Here is a 19115-nt window from a genome sequence, read left to right on the forward strand (position 1 = left end):
GGAGAGAGTTTTAATTTTATAATACTTTATATTGCATGTCTATGTGGGTCTTTTAATGGTAACCCATTTTTCCCCAGTTGCAAACATCCATGTTCCCTGGAAAAATTACAGTTTATTCATTGCCATTTCAATGTAGCAAAAAGTGGTTTTGCTCGAGTTTCTCTGAGAAGCTTCCCTTTTGCCTTTGTTCTGTACAGACAGTCCTGATACTGTTCTTAATATCCTGTTTTTATCCGTCAGAGCTGTTGTCCTTTTCATTGCCATGTTCCCATCGTTCCCAGTCTTTCATGTGGTGCTTTACAATAACAATTGAGAACAAAAGAATCACTCCTCTTTTGGTTGCGTTAAAAGTGGAGGGGTGCGGGGAGGGGGAACTCTATCCTTTGACTGTAGGGCTTCAGTGATCACAGGAAATGTTTATAATAGTTAACCAGGAGTTGGGGATGAAGGTTAGGGTTTTTTTTTTTTTTTATTTTTTAAGATCACAAAGTAACTTCAGGAGATTGGGAGTAGGAGGATTTTGTGTGTGGCTAACTTTGAAGTTGAGGGGGTGAAGCGGTTTTCTTTTTTATAATTACTCTATGTGTGTGTGTGTGTGCGTGCGTGTGTGTGTGTGTGTGTGTGTGCTTGTGCACATGCATATGGCACGCAGGCGGTGGTCAGAAGACAACTTCAAGGAATCAATTGTCTTTTGCTAGCAAAAATCTGGTTCAAGTGTCTTCAAGAGAATACATCTCTCATACCATCATACTAATTTCCAAGCAACCTTTGATAGATTGAGCTGGGTGGTATTTTTAGATAAATAAACATTACCTACAGGTTTCCATCTTTGCACAGAAACTGTAATGTAATGGGGATGAACAAATGAAGAGACTTAGAGAGAATAAAAGCTATTAACAAATTCAAGTAATTTTCAAAAGATGTTTATGATTATGCCTGTGTGTGTGAATTTATATATGTATTTGTATACACATACACAAATAATGATTTCATTATATATATGTGCAGGATTTTATAGACTTAGAGATTTATGAATACATCATAAATGCATATCAAAATATAAATATGCATGGAAAAGCACTTAAGAAGGCAGCATTATGATCTTTTCATTTAAAAGAAATTAGTAGCTTCGGTTTCTGCCACCACCATGATGTGGGTCCACTCACCTGAAGAATCAATCTTAGATCTCCTGCTAGGAGAGCAGTTGAGACATATCCTCCTTGTCTTCTTTTTTCTTTTTTTGTAGCCTATCACTGTTGTCAGACCCAAATTCTTATATGATAGCCAGAAAAGTGTAGAGTAGGAAACACCAGTCATTTTCAGTGTAATATAAAATATATTCAATTTGCTTTAAAAACAAATTGGTTTAGCCAGATTGATGACAGTCACCTATGATCCTAGTGTTTGGAGACTGAAGGATTAAGATCATAAATTCCAAACCGGCCTAGATTTCAAAGTAAGACTAGGTTTGTTTTTAAAGGAAAAGAAGAAAACAACCAGGATGCTTTGTTCCTTAAAATTAACTACAATATAGAAAACATGAAATATTTGAGACCCTCTGATTGTTAGAAATCTCAACTAAAGGCCAACAAGCTATGAACTTAAAAAAGATTATAAAAAGCTTTGTTGTTGTTTATCATTGTCTTTTTATGGGTGGAGTAAACGCTTTGTTTCCTGATGTTTCAACTTGAGCTATTCAGGCTGATTTTCCCAGCACTGTGCCAGAATATAGACAAATTAAACCTGTCTCACAAATGTTAACAACGTTAATGTTAGGTTCACAAAAGCTATTTTAAAAATCTTTGATTCAAAGTTATTTAACTTTCTATTTGATAACAAACATGTGTGTCTTTGGTGGATTACATGGATGTCTTAAGGAAATCATCTCTATTTTAAAACTGTATGGTTAATAGATAAATAAAATTATGATTTAAAAAAATGTAAACCCAGAATATCTAACTATGCATTTTTGTGTCCTATGAAGTATGTTCTGGTCCACCATGAAGTATTGTAGTGTTATAAAATCTTGCACACTGTATAGTCAGAGTAAGCCCCCTGCTTCCCCTTTATCTTGCATGCTCCCTATATACCTTTGGTGGAGCCCAACTGTCTACAGGATAAACTGAATCATGCAGAATTGTTTTCACACTTTCCTGGTGAAGTACTTTAGTTGCAGTTTCTTGTCTTGTATAGTGATAAGCCACATCCTTCAAATAACTGCAGTGCAGGACAATTTTCTTTTTGCTCTCAGAAAATCTACTTCCCTTTCTTCAGATAATCACATTTTAAATGATTACTTTCCATTCTCAGCGCACCCTTTGTTGCCATTTGGGAGACCAATTATGGAGAGCGAAATCAAGTTTGGGGGCAAATTATACACTTTTGTAGCCTGTATATACATATGGTATTAGATTTATATAGAGTATATTAAATGCATATGAAATCAACCTTCTGTGAGTACTAAATGCCTAGATTCAACACAGTTCAGATGTAAAACATGTGAAAAATGTTTTGTCTACACTTAACATGTACAGACTCCTCTTGTCACTTTCTCTGAGATAATTCACCATAGCATTGTGTTAGGTATTGCATGTAATCTGAGGTGATTTTAAATATGTGAGAGGATATTTATTAATGCAAATGACATACCATTTTGTATAAGAAACTTAAGCATCTATATTTTTAGTGGGGGTGCTCTAAAAACACTCTCCATGGAAACCCAGAGAAGACTGTTTACATATAGGATTCTTTGGGGGTGCTTATGTGTGCATATGTATGATAGATGTGTATAATTTATACATATGTGTTCGTGCATAGTTGAATATTTGTAGTTTATGCACTTGTATGCTCGTAGTTGTATATTAAGGTAATCCGCATAATGTAAAGGTCTTTTAAGAAGAAAATATGAATGACTTACTGTACCTTTAACCCAGCACTCGGGAAGCAGAGGCAGGCAGATCTCTGTGAATTCGAGGCCAACCTGGTCTACAAGAGCTAGTTCCAGGACAGGCTCCAAAGCTACAGAAATATTATCTCAAAAAAAAAAAGGAAAAAGCCCTAACTTCTTTCAGAAATTAAACTTGAATTGTGAGACTAAAGAAACAAAATAATGAACATTTTTAAAACAAAGAAACCACCACTCAGAGCATAGTGAAAGAATGTGCTCAGTTGGGTGTTAAAAGGACCCAAGGTGTGGGAAGTGTGAGTTTCTGAACCCCCAAGCTGTGAAGGATAGTTCCGGATCGTAGCATGGAGAGCTGATGTTCTGCCTCTGGCTTCAGATACCATCCTTCCAGTTATCTGAGCCACCTCGGGTCCCTGAAAAGCAGGAAGAGGGCTGATCTCAGTGTTAAGTCATCTTGCTTCTGGGCCAGGCAGTGGGTGTTAGCCTGACCTGAACTGCCTTTCCATTTTATTTCAGCTGAACACTGACTGGGATAGGGGACAGGGAAGTCACAGTGGGAACCGTGGAAAAGGCAGTTGATTCTTCAACTCAGGCAACCCTGGCGGAGTGGATGAGGTGGAGCTGGCCTTCCTGGAATTGTTGGACCGACTTTCCTGTTGTGTTTCACTGTCGACTCTCTCACAGACACACACAGGACTGCTCCAGCTCTGCCTGCCATCCACTACCTGGTCTCAGTGGCCTGTCTATCATTTTGTGGAGCCCCATCCTCTACCTACAGCGATGTTTCTTCAAAAAGAACTAGTGTGCAGTCCGTTGGTGGGTATTCAAGGGGATCTGTTTGTCAGAACCTTGAGTGGTGCTCTAAGGACTCTTAAGTACCAGTGTAGGAGTTTCTGCTTTCAGCCTGTTTCCCAGGCTTCTAGGAATGCATTGCATGATTGAGGCTTTCTAGGGCTTTTCTTAACTGTTGAGACAGTGACACAGGGATTGCTCTTTTTCATTGCCATGAGTGTCTTTTGCTTGCCTGTGTGTGTGGATGAACTTCCAGGAATATTTAAGCATTCTGTTAAGTAAATTTGGAAGACTGGGTTTCAATTACAATAACCAGACTGTGTGACCCAGCTCCCATTTCCCCTTAATTTTGATCATTAAAACCTTCATATCCCCACAGACATCTGCCATGATTCCAAATGATTCTTTTCAGGAATGTTCATTCATTATTAATCAGGTTGCATGGTCAGGCAAGTGTGTGATTATTTTAAAGAATGTCCTTGAGATCCAATTACTAAAAGTGCATGTGTTACAGGCAGATGTGGAAAGACGCAAAAAGGGCTGCTTAATAGTTTGATTTGATTTGTATGAATTCCACCAGGTGAGTGTTTGATGACATTGTCTTCCCTAGTTCTCATGTCAGGCAAAATTCCATTTGCAACTTGATTTATCCTAACTAAAACAAACAATAAATTTTAAGTTGTTCGAATGTTCTAATTGATGGTTTAAAAACTCAAGGCTAGCATCTTGGTGCTTATCTGCGTGTCGTTTTTGCTTTAGTCAGTTCAGTCCCCCTGGATTCCTCCAATTTGTTTGGCAGCAATTCATACTTGTCTGTTGCCAATTAAATGAATTTGGATGTGCTGACACGTGAAGGTTACATGTAGTGATGCTGTAATTGTAGAGTAACGTGCATTACTTGATGAATGTGACTGGATCAAACTTCTCCCACAAGTTCCTACTCAATGCAGTATTTATATTAGAAAATCTATTTTGTCTCTGTACTGTTCTCTGTCATAACAAGAGTGTGAAATTGCTAAATACTGTAGGTCCCATTCCCAGACTTCCAAAATGACTTTAAAGCCAAGGGAATCTCCTCTCTTTCCACAAAGCCCCATTTTATTGTCGTTTTTGCCTCCCCCGAGAGGGTGATAATCACTAAAGTAGCCTTGAGTAGTGTGTTGATTATTAACTGAACGTTAAATACTAAGCTACATAGTTGAATATGCAGATGTTGTGTTCTTGTATTATGTCATTTAAAATTTGTATTTGTAGTGAGTTCATCTTGCATATGGGAGCCAGTTTTTAATGAAGTTATTATATTCTTTCCTGAGTTAGGAAATTGTGCTCCTATGGATGAAAGCAGCTTCTTTCTCAGCTCAGCCTGTTGCAATTTCACATACTTGGGTTGATTCTGTGTTTCCCATAAATCGTTTTGAGGCTTTCAAAGTTTGTATTCTGCTGATCGATAAGAACACCATTTCATGTTCTTCAAAAGATATAGTACCTATAGTTCTATAATGAGAATGACGCCATACCCAAAGCTTAACCTCAAGTAAGTCAACTTACTTTTAGGTTCTCCCAGGTGATGGAGATAAGAGATACGGAACATGATTTTGAGATAAATAATACAATTTATTCGTGCCATTTTTAGTGATGTTTGTTGCTCACAGTTCTTTTAGGAGCTAACCTTTGTGAAACCAATTATATGTGTCTTGATGTAGCTTGATGTTGTGTTAAAGCTACAATTCTCAATCTGTGTGTCTAGACTCTTTTAACAGTACTCTATATCCAAAAATATTTACATTCATAATAGTAGGAAAATTGCATTTTTGAAATAACAACAAAAATAATTTATTGTTGGGGGGTCAGTGCAGTATGAGGAGCTGTATTAAAGTTTCGCAGCATTAGGAAGGTTGAGAACCGTGTGTTAAAGCTTTTGTTATCTGGATTGTATTTTGGTAAATGTACATGTGAGTTTCCATAGTCTAAAGGATATTTGGACTAAAACCACATGGAGTACCTTGTGAATGAATCATCTAGGAAGTGGGTGGGAAACATTTGCTATTGACAATCAATCACAAGTAACCCAAAGGTGGTTTTTACAGTTTGTTCCTTGACCCTCCCAGTTTGCCTGATTTTGATGATATTCAGAGCTGTTCAGTGAGAGACTGAGAGTGAAATTATTCATGCATTGCATGTGTGATCTTCTTTCTAGTTTCCAAATGAGAACAATAATTATGTTTTATGCAGTGTGCAAACAGAACACAGAATATGGGCAGGTGGGTAAAGGATACAGCTTCTCTGCGATACCTAATTCTTAATCTGATTCTTTTTTAAAATTAGAATTTAAGATGACATCTGTTTATTTGTGCATTTGCACAAGCTTGCTTGTGGTGTGTGTGTGTGTGTGTGTGTGTGTGTGTGTGTGTGTGTGTGTATACAAGTGCACACCTGCATGCTCTGGCATGTCCATGGAGGTCAGAGAACAACTTGTGAGAGTCAGTTCTCTATTTCAGCATGCAGATTCTGAGGATCAGAGCCGAGTCTTCAAGTTTGGCAGTGGGTGCCTGCCTTCCTTTACACACTAAGCCATCTTCCCAGCACTTGCAGTTCAACTTTTGAGTATGAAAGTGAAAGTTGCATGGTCTGGATGTCTGAACAAGAATGCTTGCCTGCTGAGTTTGATCATGAATTAAAGCTTGCAATGAATGCTGTCTTAATGGAATACTAGATGTTTCTTCAAGGTCAAGCATATGCTAACTGTATGAAAATAGCATTCCTGGGAGGCTTCCCAGACTACCATTGTGAAATTCTAACACAGAACAAGATGACAGCAAGGGATTTAACAACATAGACTTGCAGCTTATATGTTTTGTCTGCATTGACTTCCTAGGAGAGTTAGAAAAAAAAAGATGAGTCCAATAGGCAGAAGCCCATGGGTTGTTCCTTAAGAGTACCTATCCTGGGTTTCCCCAAACCTCTTTTCTAAAGACAAGCCCTACAGCTGAGGTCCCTGTGCCATGCCTCTTGTATTGGAAATTTTCTCCTTCCCTTTGTTTTCTCCTATAGGCTATGCCATAAACAAAGACAATACCCCACCCCAGGAAAGTTCTCCTGGAATGACCCCAGGAAAGTTCTCCTGGAATGAATATAAATATAAAAATGCCTTAGTATGAAGAAACCTGGAAGCTACAGGAAGCAAGGAAGTGATTTTTTCTGCTCAGGTCACTAGATCACTTGAACCATCACCCTGTACCTCAGCCCTCCCCACTTCCACTAGCTTTTTATTCCTTTGTTAATTCATTTTCCTTGACTCTATGAGGTGTGAACTCTTGCATTCAGGTTTTATCCCCTGTAAGGGTGTGGTGGCAATTTCGTTCAAGTCGCACATCCTGAAGAAGCCTGCATTTGAGACTATGAATGCTTTCTTCATAGGAAGCTTGTGTGTGTGTGTGTGTGTGTGTGTGTGTATGTGGTGTCCTCATATGCCTAAACTCATGCATACCTGGATTATGCCTGAGTGATTCAGAATATATTGAGATAATAGAATGATTCACATATTAAACTTCGGGTTTTGTTACTCATTTGTGTAGGAGGAAACAATATTTTTCAATAAATAGTTTAGAGATTTGTTGAATAGGGTTTATGCCAGTTTATGTTTCTCAGCTTAAAGGGTTACTATGTAACTGTTAAGTTTAAACATCTAGTACATGTCACATTGTTTACAGCTGTGTTTTTAAACAGTTCCTCCTTGTTTAATATGAAGTTGCCAAATACAATAGTGACCAGGACTCTTTGGGCCTCTGGAAGGTTCCATTCTCATCCAACATCCCCTCCCTCAAAACAGAGATAAAAAAAACTAACATGAAACCAAAAAAAAAAAAAAAGATCTTTAAGGAAAATTATTAATGTAGGAAGAAAAAGAAAAGCCAAGTGCAAATGGTGGTAAATGGTCTCATTTCTTGGGCGTGTGACTTAAGAAGTGAGGGGTAGTAAAGGTAGAAACTTGGTAAAGATTTTTAAAATGGAGATGAGATGCCAGACAGGAGTCATAGTTGGGCACCACGGGAATTTCTCTGTTTTATCCTTTGGAGAGAGAAGATATGAAAAAGCTGCAGTTCTTGGAACAGATTATAAGCAGTAAACTCAAGGAAGAAATAGCAGGAGTAAGTAGTATTTGGAGTTAGAGAGGCGGCACAGTAGTTACGATCACTTCTGGCTCTTCTAGAGGACCAAAGTTTGGTTCACATCACCCATTCAGGCAGCTTATAGAGGCCTATAACTTCAGCTCCATAGACTTCAATGTCCTCTTCTGGCCTCTGAGGGCTTTTTGCACTCAGGTGTATATACCCACACATAGACAAATGCATACAAGCAAATAAAAATAAGATAGAATTTAAGTAAGGAAATCAAATTAAGACGGTTAGTTTTCTTTATGGAGGAGAAGGCAGTGGTCTAAAAATGTAGTAGAATGTGTCTGGATCAGCAGGGAGCTATGACAAATTGGCACACCTTTCTTACCCAATGATTTGAATTTTAGAGAGGAAGAACGTATTTGTTTCTGCTGATGCTATGTGCTGATGCTATGTTACATTGTAACAAACCTAAGGGCTTTTAACATCACAAATCCATTATTTTATAGTTTTAGAAGTCTAACATCAAGCATAAATTGCCTATTTATCAAAGTATCCAGAGTTCTGCTTCTTTCTGGGCGCTGTGGGATATCATCCACTTTTCATTCTTATGTCACCAACTTCCAGAGGCAAAAAGTGTTTCTTGGTTTGTGGCCTTGTCCATTGTGTTCAAAGGAGCCTTCCTCACATCACATCGCTCTGATTTTTTTATTTTATTTTTTTTAATTTATTTATTTATTAAAGATTTCTGCCTCCTCCCCGCCACCGCCTCCCATTTCCCTCCCCCTCCGCCGATCAAGTCCCCTTTCCTCATTAGCTCGGAAGAGCAATCAGGGTTCTCCATACTGGCTTTGGGGGAGCCTAGGTAGTTTGGATGCTCACCTTACTAGACCTGGATGGAGGTGGGCGGTCCTTGGACGTCCCCCAGGTCAGGGAACCCTGATTTTTTTTTAATGTTTCGAGACAAGATTTCTCTTTGTAGCTTTGGAGCCTGTCTTGACTTGCTTTGTAGCCCATGGTGACCTTAAACTCACAGAGATCCTCCTGCCTCTACCTCCTGAATGCTGGAATTAAAGGCATGCACTACCACCACCCAGCCACCATCTTCCACTTTTGAGAAGTATTGTGATTCTTTTGAGTCTCTTGAATGGTTCTAGTTAATTCCTTTATTGCAGAATCAACTGTTCACAAGCCTTAATTATATCTTCCAGTTTAATTTCTCTTTTCTCCTGTTCCTTACATTACACACAGGTCCCAAGATGTAGCTTATAGTCATCTTTGGGGCCAATACTCTGCTTTCTCTAGAGAGAAAGGAATAGAAAATGTGGCAGATTTCTCACTTTTGAATATGACAATTGAAACACTTTAAGAGACACCTCCAGAAAAGACAGGTTGGGGAAGGAAGTCAGTAACTTCCAAGGGGGTTGCATTCTGAGTCTGAAGCAGTCATAGACCATGAAGCTGAGGTTGATCAACTCTTAACGGAAATGCCAGAAAAAAATGGTGCTTTGAGGTTCAAGCCTAGAAATAACTTTCATTGGAAAGTAACCATGAAACGAGTGAGTACACTGGCTTACCTCCTGGAAGGAAGGACCCACACTTAGAACACTTCGAGGCTTTTATGGACAGGAAGTCAGCAGCAGTTAGAGAGAGAGCAACTAGAGAAGGAGAATTGCAATTGTAATGATATTCAGAAGTAGAAGACCAGACCTGAAGAAGAAAGAGGCAGATAACCACCCACATCTTTATCCACCAAAGCCTTCATTTACTTCCTTTTCATTGTGGAGAAGTGCTTTCTTTGGTAAATGAGTTTCCTGAGAAGAGGCCTGACATCTAAGGATGCAAGGTCTCACTGAAATGTGTCACTATCCTAATTCTAAGATTGTCCTACTTCTGGACATGATTAGAATGAGTGCTAGAATTGTGGGGCCCATCTGTGGACTCATGCTCCGGGCCACTCGGGCAGCTTACATCCAGCATGGTGAATGTCCTACACTTGTTTGATTATCTGGTCAGCTCCTCCTTTGCTTACTATTCTGCCCTATTCTAGTAGACCAACTACATTCAGGCAAGCAAAGATGCTGAATTACTGCTATTCCCAGTTTGGCGCAAAGGGTTTTCCCATGATTATCCCCTCCTCCTCCAGAATAAAGACTAATCAGTCCATTCATAAAAATGTTGAGCTATAGAATTTCCTGACAATACTGTGCATATGTGATTTCCTTCTATTGTAATAAATTCAAAGACGCTAGCTAAAAAATACGGAAAGTGAACTGTGAAGGTTAGGCAGAAAACAAAAGAAAGATAACATTTTTGTTGCACAAATCCTACCTGACCCCCACTATCTTGTGAATGAACCTTACTCAACTTTTGAAAGCTGCCTCATCCTTTACCCTGAGGAAACCTTCCTGTCCCTTTTTCCTTTTGAACAGAGTAGATTATTCTTGTTTTGGATTTCCTATTTAGCTATGTTACACAACATATTCTTTTCATTTTTAGATTTATTTTATATATGTGAGTGTTACACACACACACACACACACATACATATATATCTGTGGACTGCATTCATGACTAGTGCTTGTGGGTGTCGGAGGAGGGCGTTAGAGTCCCTGAAACTGGAGTTACATGTACTTTTGAACTTCCATGTAGGCTATGGGAATTGAACCCAGGTCCTCTGCAAGTGCTCTTAACTGTCCGGTATTTTTTTCCTTCCTTAATGAATTGTTGAGGCACCAAGGCAAGGGCTAAACATTGCCTGAGCCTACCCCAGGACCAAGTGCATGTAAAGATTTTAATATTTTAATAAAACATAAATAGTACTTTGATTTCTCTAGATATTTTTTAAATGGTAGAAAATAGGACCGGCCAATTTCTTGAAGAGGGGAATGGCATATGTAGATGTTATTGAGTAATGAAGAAGATATGTGGCAACTTATGGATAAAAGTGAAGAATAGAGTTTATTGTAGATATCAACTAAGCACCCCTTCCCTTTTGCAATTATGTGAACCAGGGACTTAGAAATTTGGCTGAACTTCACTTATCACATCTAGCTCTTTTCTCAGCACTTAATTCAGTTAACTATTTACAGTGGAGACATTTGCCCAAAGCACCATGCTGAGTACTCTGGCAGTAAAAGGAAAAGATTCAGATCTGAGCAGCTGCTATTAAATCATTCCTACATGAATTGCCCCGAGCACTGAACTCACATCATTTCCACTGATGTCAGGGTGAAATCCCATTGCAAAGAATTTCCTGTTAACAAGGGAACATGTACTCGCTTGTCCATGTCTGGCTCCTCCATCTTTGCTGTTCTTGTCACACATCTGGCATTCTGGTCAGGCCTCTCTGCCGCTGATTTTCCTTTGTTTTCTGGCCATTTGTGTCCTCCTCTCTCCTCTAAAGCTAAGACCTGTAGGTCAGCTCTGGCTCATTATCTGTTTGTCAAAATGCAGCTATCTCAGAGCCTAGCTATGCACATTCTTTTATGTGTCTTTATGATTATTTCTGCAACACATACCCTATGCCCCCCCCCAAAAAAAATTATTGCCCTGCCATTTATAAAGAAAACTTGCTGACTTCTATTTTACTGCTTGACAGACCCTTAAAGGAAAAAGTTGTATTTTACTCATTCAACTTCAGCCCAGTACAGTTGAAGAAATCAATGAGTGTTTGAGTTTATTGTACATTGGACACTATTCTAGCTACTTGTGACACAGCCTCCAAAGAGAAAAAAAAATCTCTGCTCCTATAAAACACTGTCCAGTTCTAGGGATATTAAAGGGAAACATCAGTAAACAAAGTAATGGAATATGTTACCAATAGATATATGGAGTACAACAGACTGAGGTAAAGCAAGAAGGACTTCTAGAATGGGTGGGTAGTTACGGTGGTAGTGGTGCGGAATTAGTTTCATGTGGGTTCAGATAAGGTGACTGTGGAGCCCAGAATCATGTGGATTCCAAAGACTGTATATACTGAGTGAGAGATGGAATGCATTTGGCATATCTGTGGATTGACAAGGAAGCCATGTGCCCCAAGCAGAACAAAAAAGGAGTAGTGTGGGAGGAAATGAGCTCACTGTCTGAGTCTGTTTTCTAGTGCTGGTTTTATTGTGGTGAATTTCCCTTTGACTGACATGGGAAGCCCCTAAAGGGAAGAACAGAAGAAAGGCAGAATCTGTCATGTTTTAACAGGTTCTCTAGCTTCTGATCGGGGATTAGACTATAAGGAGAAGGACAAGAGTGAGAAGAAGCGATCAAAGTATTTAGAAAGGTCTTGTGATAGCCCAGGTATTAGACGATGATGGCTTAGATGATAATAGAGGTGGAGCAACGACAGCACAAGGTTCTCTCTTTTGGGACCAGCTTAATACGTAGCATACAGTAGCCTTCTCTTGACCAGGTAAATAAAATGTCAGCATCTCCATTGGATGCACAGTGGAATCACCCCTGGGAATTGCCATGCTACCTCTGTGGGATGGAATCTGACACTTCCATGAAAAACACAGTCATCACGCAATATTTATCTTTCCCTGTCCAACTTGTTTCACTTGCCAAAATGTCCTTTGGTTGCATGCATGTTGCCACAAATGACAGAATTCCATCTTTGTAACCAAATCTTATTTCGCTGTGTGTATGTGTCGCATTTCTTTATCTAGTCATCCATTTAGAAACACTTAGGTCGTTCCCATAGCATGGCAACTATGACTAATGTTACAAGAAACATGGGAATGCCAATCTCTCGGACATCCTCATTTTACTTCTGATCACATGGCATGCTATTTTCAGTTTTAATAAGTTAAAAAAGTTCGTTTTTTTTAACTTGTGTTCCCTGTACATCAGCGTGTGTATGTATATTCACATGTGTGTAGGCATGCTAATGTGTGCGAGCATATGATTAAGCCAGAGCTCTATAGGCCTAGTCTGGCTAACCAGTTTTCTCTGGGAGATGGATTCCCAGGTGGCCTCCATGCCCACCTAGTGTTTATGTGGTTTCTGGGAAACTGAGCTCCAGTCTTCAAGTTGTATGACAGGCGCTTTAACTGTTGACAATGTATCCATTCCCACTTTCAGGGGATTTTTTTGACTTTTTTTTAAAGGGTTAGGGTCTGGTGCTAGCCCAGACCATAAATTATTTCTCTCGACCAGACCCCAACATAAACTATCTCTCTCTGAACTGGCATGGAGCCGTGGGAATAAAGACACAACTCACATGGCTTTATCGGCAGGGAGATTCTCAGTGGTCCCTCATGAAGTCCTGAGTTCACATCCTGAAGAATTTCCTCTCATTTATCCTCCAGACAGTCTTCATACCAAAACTTAACTTAGCATTAGCATTCTGTCTCGTGGGTAACCAGGTGAATGGCTTTCGGTCCCATCCACAACTACCTGTCTGCTGTGTAAACTAGCTAGGTTTGAATTAGCATCTCTATCAGGCATCCTCCAAATTACAAAGAAAGGAGCAACAACACCCTGACCCTTTGTTAGGGCAGTGACAGCCTGTCTGCAGGGCTAAGTGACCACCTCAGGTGGGGCCTATGGCTTCAGAGCCTGGGTGCCACACCGTATAGAAATACGGGCCTACATTAAAGATTTTCACACTTTCTTTTTAGGTATTGGCTTATAATACTGCATGGTATGGAATACTATATAAATATAGTATAAATATATATGCTATATTTATACCATATGCCACATAAATATGTGAAAATAAAAATTAAATGAAAATAATTGGCTGTGCATGGTGGGTGGCGTGCTTCTTTGATAGTGGTTTGTTCTGATGATCCTAACACTCACGAGGCAAGAATATTTCAAGTTTATGACCAACCTGTAATATCTAGCAAGGCCTCCCTGTCTCAAAAAAGAAGGTAAAACAGGAATATATTTAAATAAGTAAATAACGTAAACATTAACAGCAACTATCACAGAATGGAACATAGTTTCCTATGCTCTTTTCAGGCCTATAATTTCCTTTTGATTTTTATGCTTCCAGTAGTAAAGGAGCAGAAATTTGACACAGAGATAATTCTTTATCTACAGTTAATCAAAGTCTTGCTTAATATGCAAAACCTTTCGATTTCTTCAGCGGCATCTCCAGGAACAATGGACTGGGCCAGAGTGGGGATGGAGACGTTGTGTAGAAGAGCAGCCTTTGGAAGATGAGTAAGCGCCAGCATTGCAAATTGCAGCCACTCCTTTATTAGGTAGTAAATGGGAGTGACTGGTCACTGTTTCTCGGCTACTAGTTTGCTCTTCTAATGTTTAACAGGCCCAGGACATACTTTATAGTCTTTACTGATTTTCTCCCAACTGGCAGTGAGGTAGGTGATGGTGTTTCACCAAAGCAGTGTGCGCTCTTCGTTTATACAAGGTCAGATGATTCTAGAAACCTTGAATTTTGCAAAGAAGCAGAGGTGTGAACACAAAGGACTAACTGTCAGAATCACTAAACACAGCTTTGGAAGTGAAGCCTTCCCCAACTGAGAACTTTCTACCCTTGTGAGTGATTTGAACCTCCTGACCTGGTAAAATGCCCCGTTCTCCCACAGCCTGCTGCATTGGGCTACAGCTGATATGCCAGGCAGCATTCTGCGGCCCTCTACTAATGGCCCTGAGAGGGAGAAGGTTCAAAGGGGCTTCGTTCCCAGGCCTGCTAATGAGTATGAGGCCTCCTCACCCTAATGAACTGGTGCTTGTGTGGGATTCTTTGAAGGGAAGGGAGGTAGGAGTTCACAAAAGCAGTGAGGTATTTATGGGACGGGGCGCATTCAGCTGGGCCACCCGAAGGTGGCCTGGAGGGGAGCAACAAAGCTGGCAGAGGTCATGCCTGGGCCAGCAGGACTGTGAGTATGAGACAAGACCTCCTGCCAGCCAGGCCTGTTGCTGGCAACAGTGACAAGCCTGAGATAGGATAGTTTAGGCCAAGTGGACCTGCACAGGAATCTTCAGCAGTCTCTGAATAGTCTTTCCACATTGCTTTCTAAATTGTAATTATCATTGTTCAAACTTATCAAATGTATCTAATAATATTAGTCATTGGATTACAGCCTTCAAAATGATGCCTGGATAGTTTTCTCTATTCTTCTCTGCCACCCATATCCCACTGCTGGATTAAGCAATAGAAGAATAATGAGAATATGCCAAAAATATTGCCTCTACTATGATCATCTTTGTGCAAATACATGTTTTTAAATGATGCCCTGAACTTAAACATTATTTCTACTGTAGTGCATACATTTGAGTTCATATATACTTAAGGCTCATATCTCTAGTGAGTACATCTGTAGAGTTGAAAATCCTGACCTGCTATTGCAAACTGATAGTTCTTAAAATGCATATAGATTAATATGCAAGTTCACAAATTCCAAGTTGTGAATGGTTATCGTTCATCAGCAGTAGTTTCTTTATTTTAATTTTAACCAAAGGTAAAACTTGGTTGTGACATAAAATTATTCTGATCTTATATCAGTTATAGAAGTTATAGCTTCAATTACTTTTCAGGTTGGAGTTAGATCTTTTAAAAGCCAAAATTGTGAAAACCATTTAAAAAGAAAACAATAAATAGTAGCAAAGAAAAAGAAAGCTTCCACTTTCAACAATCAGAACTTTGAGAAAATGCTAGGCTCCTGGGTTGTTTGGTTTGGTTTTATCATTTGCTCCCAGTTAAAGAGGCATCTTTTCCCTTCCATGGCCTGTGTTTGGAATTATCCTGAGATGCATTCAAAGCTGACAGCCCCCCTCCCCTGGCTGACCCCTCATGCTTAATCCAATCTTACATTCTGTTTCCAGCTAGCTGATCAGCTTCCTTGGATTTTGCTGATGACCCCAGAGAGTTTTGCCTGAAGATGGAAACACTGGAGTCGGAGCTGACCTGCCCTATTTGTCTGGAGCTGTTTGAGGACCCTCTCCTGCTGCCCTGCGCACATAGCCTCTGCTTCAACTGTGCCCACCGCATCCTGGTCTCTCACTGTGCCACCAACGAGCCTGTGGAGTCCATCAGCGCCTTCCAGTGCCCCACCTGCCGGCATGTCATCACGCTCAGCCAGCGAGGTCTAGACGGGCTCAAGCGCAACGTCACCCTCCAGAACATCATTGACAGGTTTCAGAAAGCCTCTGTGAGCGGGCCCAATTCTCCCAGTGAGACCCGCAGGGAGCGGGCCTTTGACGGCAACACCATGTCTTCTGCTGAGAAGGTTCTCTGCCAATTCTGTGACCAGGATCCTGCCCAAGATGCTGTGAAGACCTGTGTCACTTGTGAAGTGTCCTACTGCGATGAGTGCCTGAAAGCCACTCACCCGAACAAGAAGCCCTTTACGGGCCATCGTCTGATTGAGCCAATCCCGGACTCACACATCCGGGGGCTGATGTGCCTGGAGCATGAGGATGAGAAGGTGAATATGTACTGTGTGACCGATGACCAGTTAATCTGTGCCTTGTGTAAACTGGTTGGGCGGCACCGCGATCATCAGGTGGCAGCTTTGAGTGAGCGCTATGACAAATTGAAGGTTAGTCCGATCTGCCTTAAGCCAAACCCTTTCTGCCAGCAAATGTCATGGAAATAAAAAGTGTATTCACTGCTAGCTACATGGCGGGGGAAGGTTTGCTCTTCACCTTTGTTGTCTGATTAGTTGTAGCATGTTTTTGGCAGCCTATAAATGTTACACAATGAGGGTATCTTGTAAAAGTTGACTGCTGCTTGTAATTTTAGTGTTGTCAAGGTGAGGGCAAATTCGAAATATCTGGATCCTTTTCAACCCTTGCCGTTTCTCTGGATCATTTTCAATGTATGCAGTTCTTTAAAAGAGCGGAGAGAGAGAGAGAGAGGAAGATGGGCGAGGGGAAGGAGTGAGAAAGGGGGGAGGGAAGATAAAAATCGATCTGGTGAGCATTTATGGACGTTTATTTTCCTCACTCATCCAGGAAAAGTAATTTCCTCACATTATAACTTTGTCTAGTTAGTGCACAAACAAAAGACTAGAAGGAAGAATGTCTGCAGAGAATGTGGGATTTTAGAGGACATGTGACCTCCTTTTGTAAATGATATTCGGCTTACTGGTGAACTATCATGTTCTAACAGTCTCACGTTTCATGAGAGCGTTCCTGACAGTATAAGCTTCTTTTATTTTGTGACTTTACAGGCAAGACTGTCTGAACTTTGCTTCCTTCTAGTAGGACATTATCCAAACTCCAGCTTGGGGGATAGTAATTAATATGGTTACATGGTAACTTAAAAAAAATCACTCTCTAAATAAGGTTAGAAATCACCAGGGAAGAAATAAAAACAAAATCATCCCCTGTTGTCTGTTCAACTTCAGTTGACGGTGGGCCTAATTACTGCAAACTAAGCTGAGAGAATCTGAGTGAGGTATTATATTCATCAGCTAATTTTAGATCACAAGACACTAATTAAAAGGAAAGGAAGTATAATCTAAAAGCGCTAAGTAAATATATACTGAAGTCCTTCCTTTCAGGAAAAACATAGCAACTTGTTGAGTAAACAAAATGAATCAGATGGTGCAGAGAGTATTATTGCTCGCTCAGAGAATATCATCACCTTTAACAAATGGTTCCTTTCCCTTCTCCTCATACTAATGAGCACTTGTATTTACTTGGGCTACATGGTTGCTTTTGCGACTATGAGGATTAAGAAACCACATCTGGGATTCCACCTTGTGATTTCTTGACACACTGAGGCAAGTCGACAGGCTAAAGTGAATCTCTGCTTCTAAATGTCAGCGGGGAAACATATGCAGTACCTGCACAGCATGCCTTCCTTCAAATGTCCAAGTAGTGAGGGGTGGTAGGTGATCCATCTTTTCATCTCATAGAGGATGCTTGCCACAAGAATTTAGGTATCACCGGCAAGAGAAGTTAGACACCATTACATTCCACTGCCCTGTAGAGCGGTAACAGAAAAAAGTATCATTAAAGTGGATAACAGGGATAAGAATGTGCATGAAATTACGACTAAGTCAGTCTTTCAAAATTCCAGATGGTTGTCAGTATATAAAATCCAAGGTGATCTGCTTTGAACTTTTTTTGTCCTTGGGAGGTAAAGAACTTTGGGATGACTGAATAGAGACCTTTGATCTTTCTTTCTTTCTTGATCCTTACCATGAAAATGTTCTTTTTATTAGATTAAGGATTGTTTGTTAGAATAATATCGTCATAATGAGGTTGCGTATTCAACAGCTCCCAGGCTTGCTATTTACATTTGATAATCAGGTTCTGCTCATTTTCTGTGTGCTGTCACAGCACAGTTATTATTTATGTAACAGCTTCAAATTTAGGAGGAGATATCGCAAATAGCCCTTTCTGTGTTGAAAATATCAATCTTCAGTCCGGTTTATTTGTCTGATCAAGCCAAAGAATTAATAGTCATTGATATTGCCACGGGGAGGGTCTGACAATTAACCAGGTTGCATACTTTATTTTCTAATTTCAGAAATATAGGCATATAAACAACATCCCATGCACGGGAACACATGTGCAGCTGTTCAACAAAATATATTCATGAACAATTATTTACAGTTATTCCATGAAATGTGCTTTTAAGCGTTTGCGTGGAAAACATAGCAACAGAGCATGTTTGTTCAGAAACATGCCATTCATGTTAGAATAAAATATCATAAGCACATAGGACATTTGCGAGGTGAGGAGATTTAAGTCACCACAAATTGATGAACACATGTACTTTCTTGTGTTGTTGCAAACCTAGTATAATACTAATGCTGATTTTTTTAAAAAAAAGAATAGCATAATGAACAGACCCAAACCAAGGAATTGTGTGTTTTTATTAGTTATCACAGTGATCTGAAAAGGTAAAATGGTGCTTTGTGGGATTTCATATTGATATATATTTGTACTGATATGATTATGAAGAATAATAGTTTCCTTTAAAATGCACATTTGGGGGAGCATTTTTTAATTACATTAAATTTCAGTGGGAATGATGTATGGTACTGTAAAAAAATAAAATATGCCTGGGCATGGTTGTGCATGCCTTTAATTCCAGTATTCAGGAGGCGGACATGGAGGCAGGTGGATATCTATGAGTTCAAGGCCTGCTTGGTTTTCATAGTGACCTCCAGGCCAGAAAAGGCTTTATATATGGCCATTTTAAAACATCATTTTAATTGAATTTTAAGAAACCCTCCAGTCCTACAAACTCTGGTTAAAGACTCGACCTGTGAACCACATAACTGACATATAAGAGAGTTTAATAATACACTCTAGAATTTCCAAGAAATTACAATGTAATAATTCCTCTTATACTGTGCTCGCATACCATATTGTGCCTC

The 19115-nt window shown here is 39.8% G+C and overlaps 1 protein-coding gene across 5 annotated transcripts in view; it reads left to right on the plus strand.

Annotated features, from left to right (window-relative positions):
• The window catches only part of Mid1 (midline 1), a 336875-nt gene that overhangs the window by 215205 nt on the left and 102555 nt on the right, over positions 1–19115 (plus strand). For 4 of the 5 annotated variants that reach the window (XM_075957452.1, XM_075957453.1, XM_075957454.1 and 1 more), the window contains exon 2: positions 15604–16319. In XM_075957452.1, the coding sequence (XP_075813567.1) occupies positions 15660–16319 (660 nt within the window). In that variant the 5' untranslated portion in view covers positions 15604–15659. Of the gene's footprint in view, positions 1–3659; positions 3722–15603; positions 16320–19115 lie in introns of those variants that run through there. The other variant, XM_075957455.1, reaches the window with a different exon arrangement.

This window comes from Microtus pennsylvanicus, chromosome X (genome assembly GCF_037038515.1).
Source record: "Microtus pennsylvanicus isolate mMicPen1 chromosome X, mMicPen1.hap1, whole genome shotgun sequence".
Classification (NCBI taxonomy): domain Eukaryota; kingdom Metazoa; phylum Chordata; class Mammalia; order Rodentia; family Cricetidae; genus Microtus; species Microtus pennsylvanicus.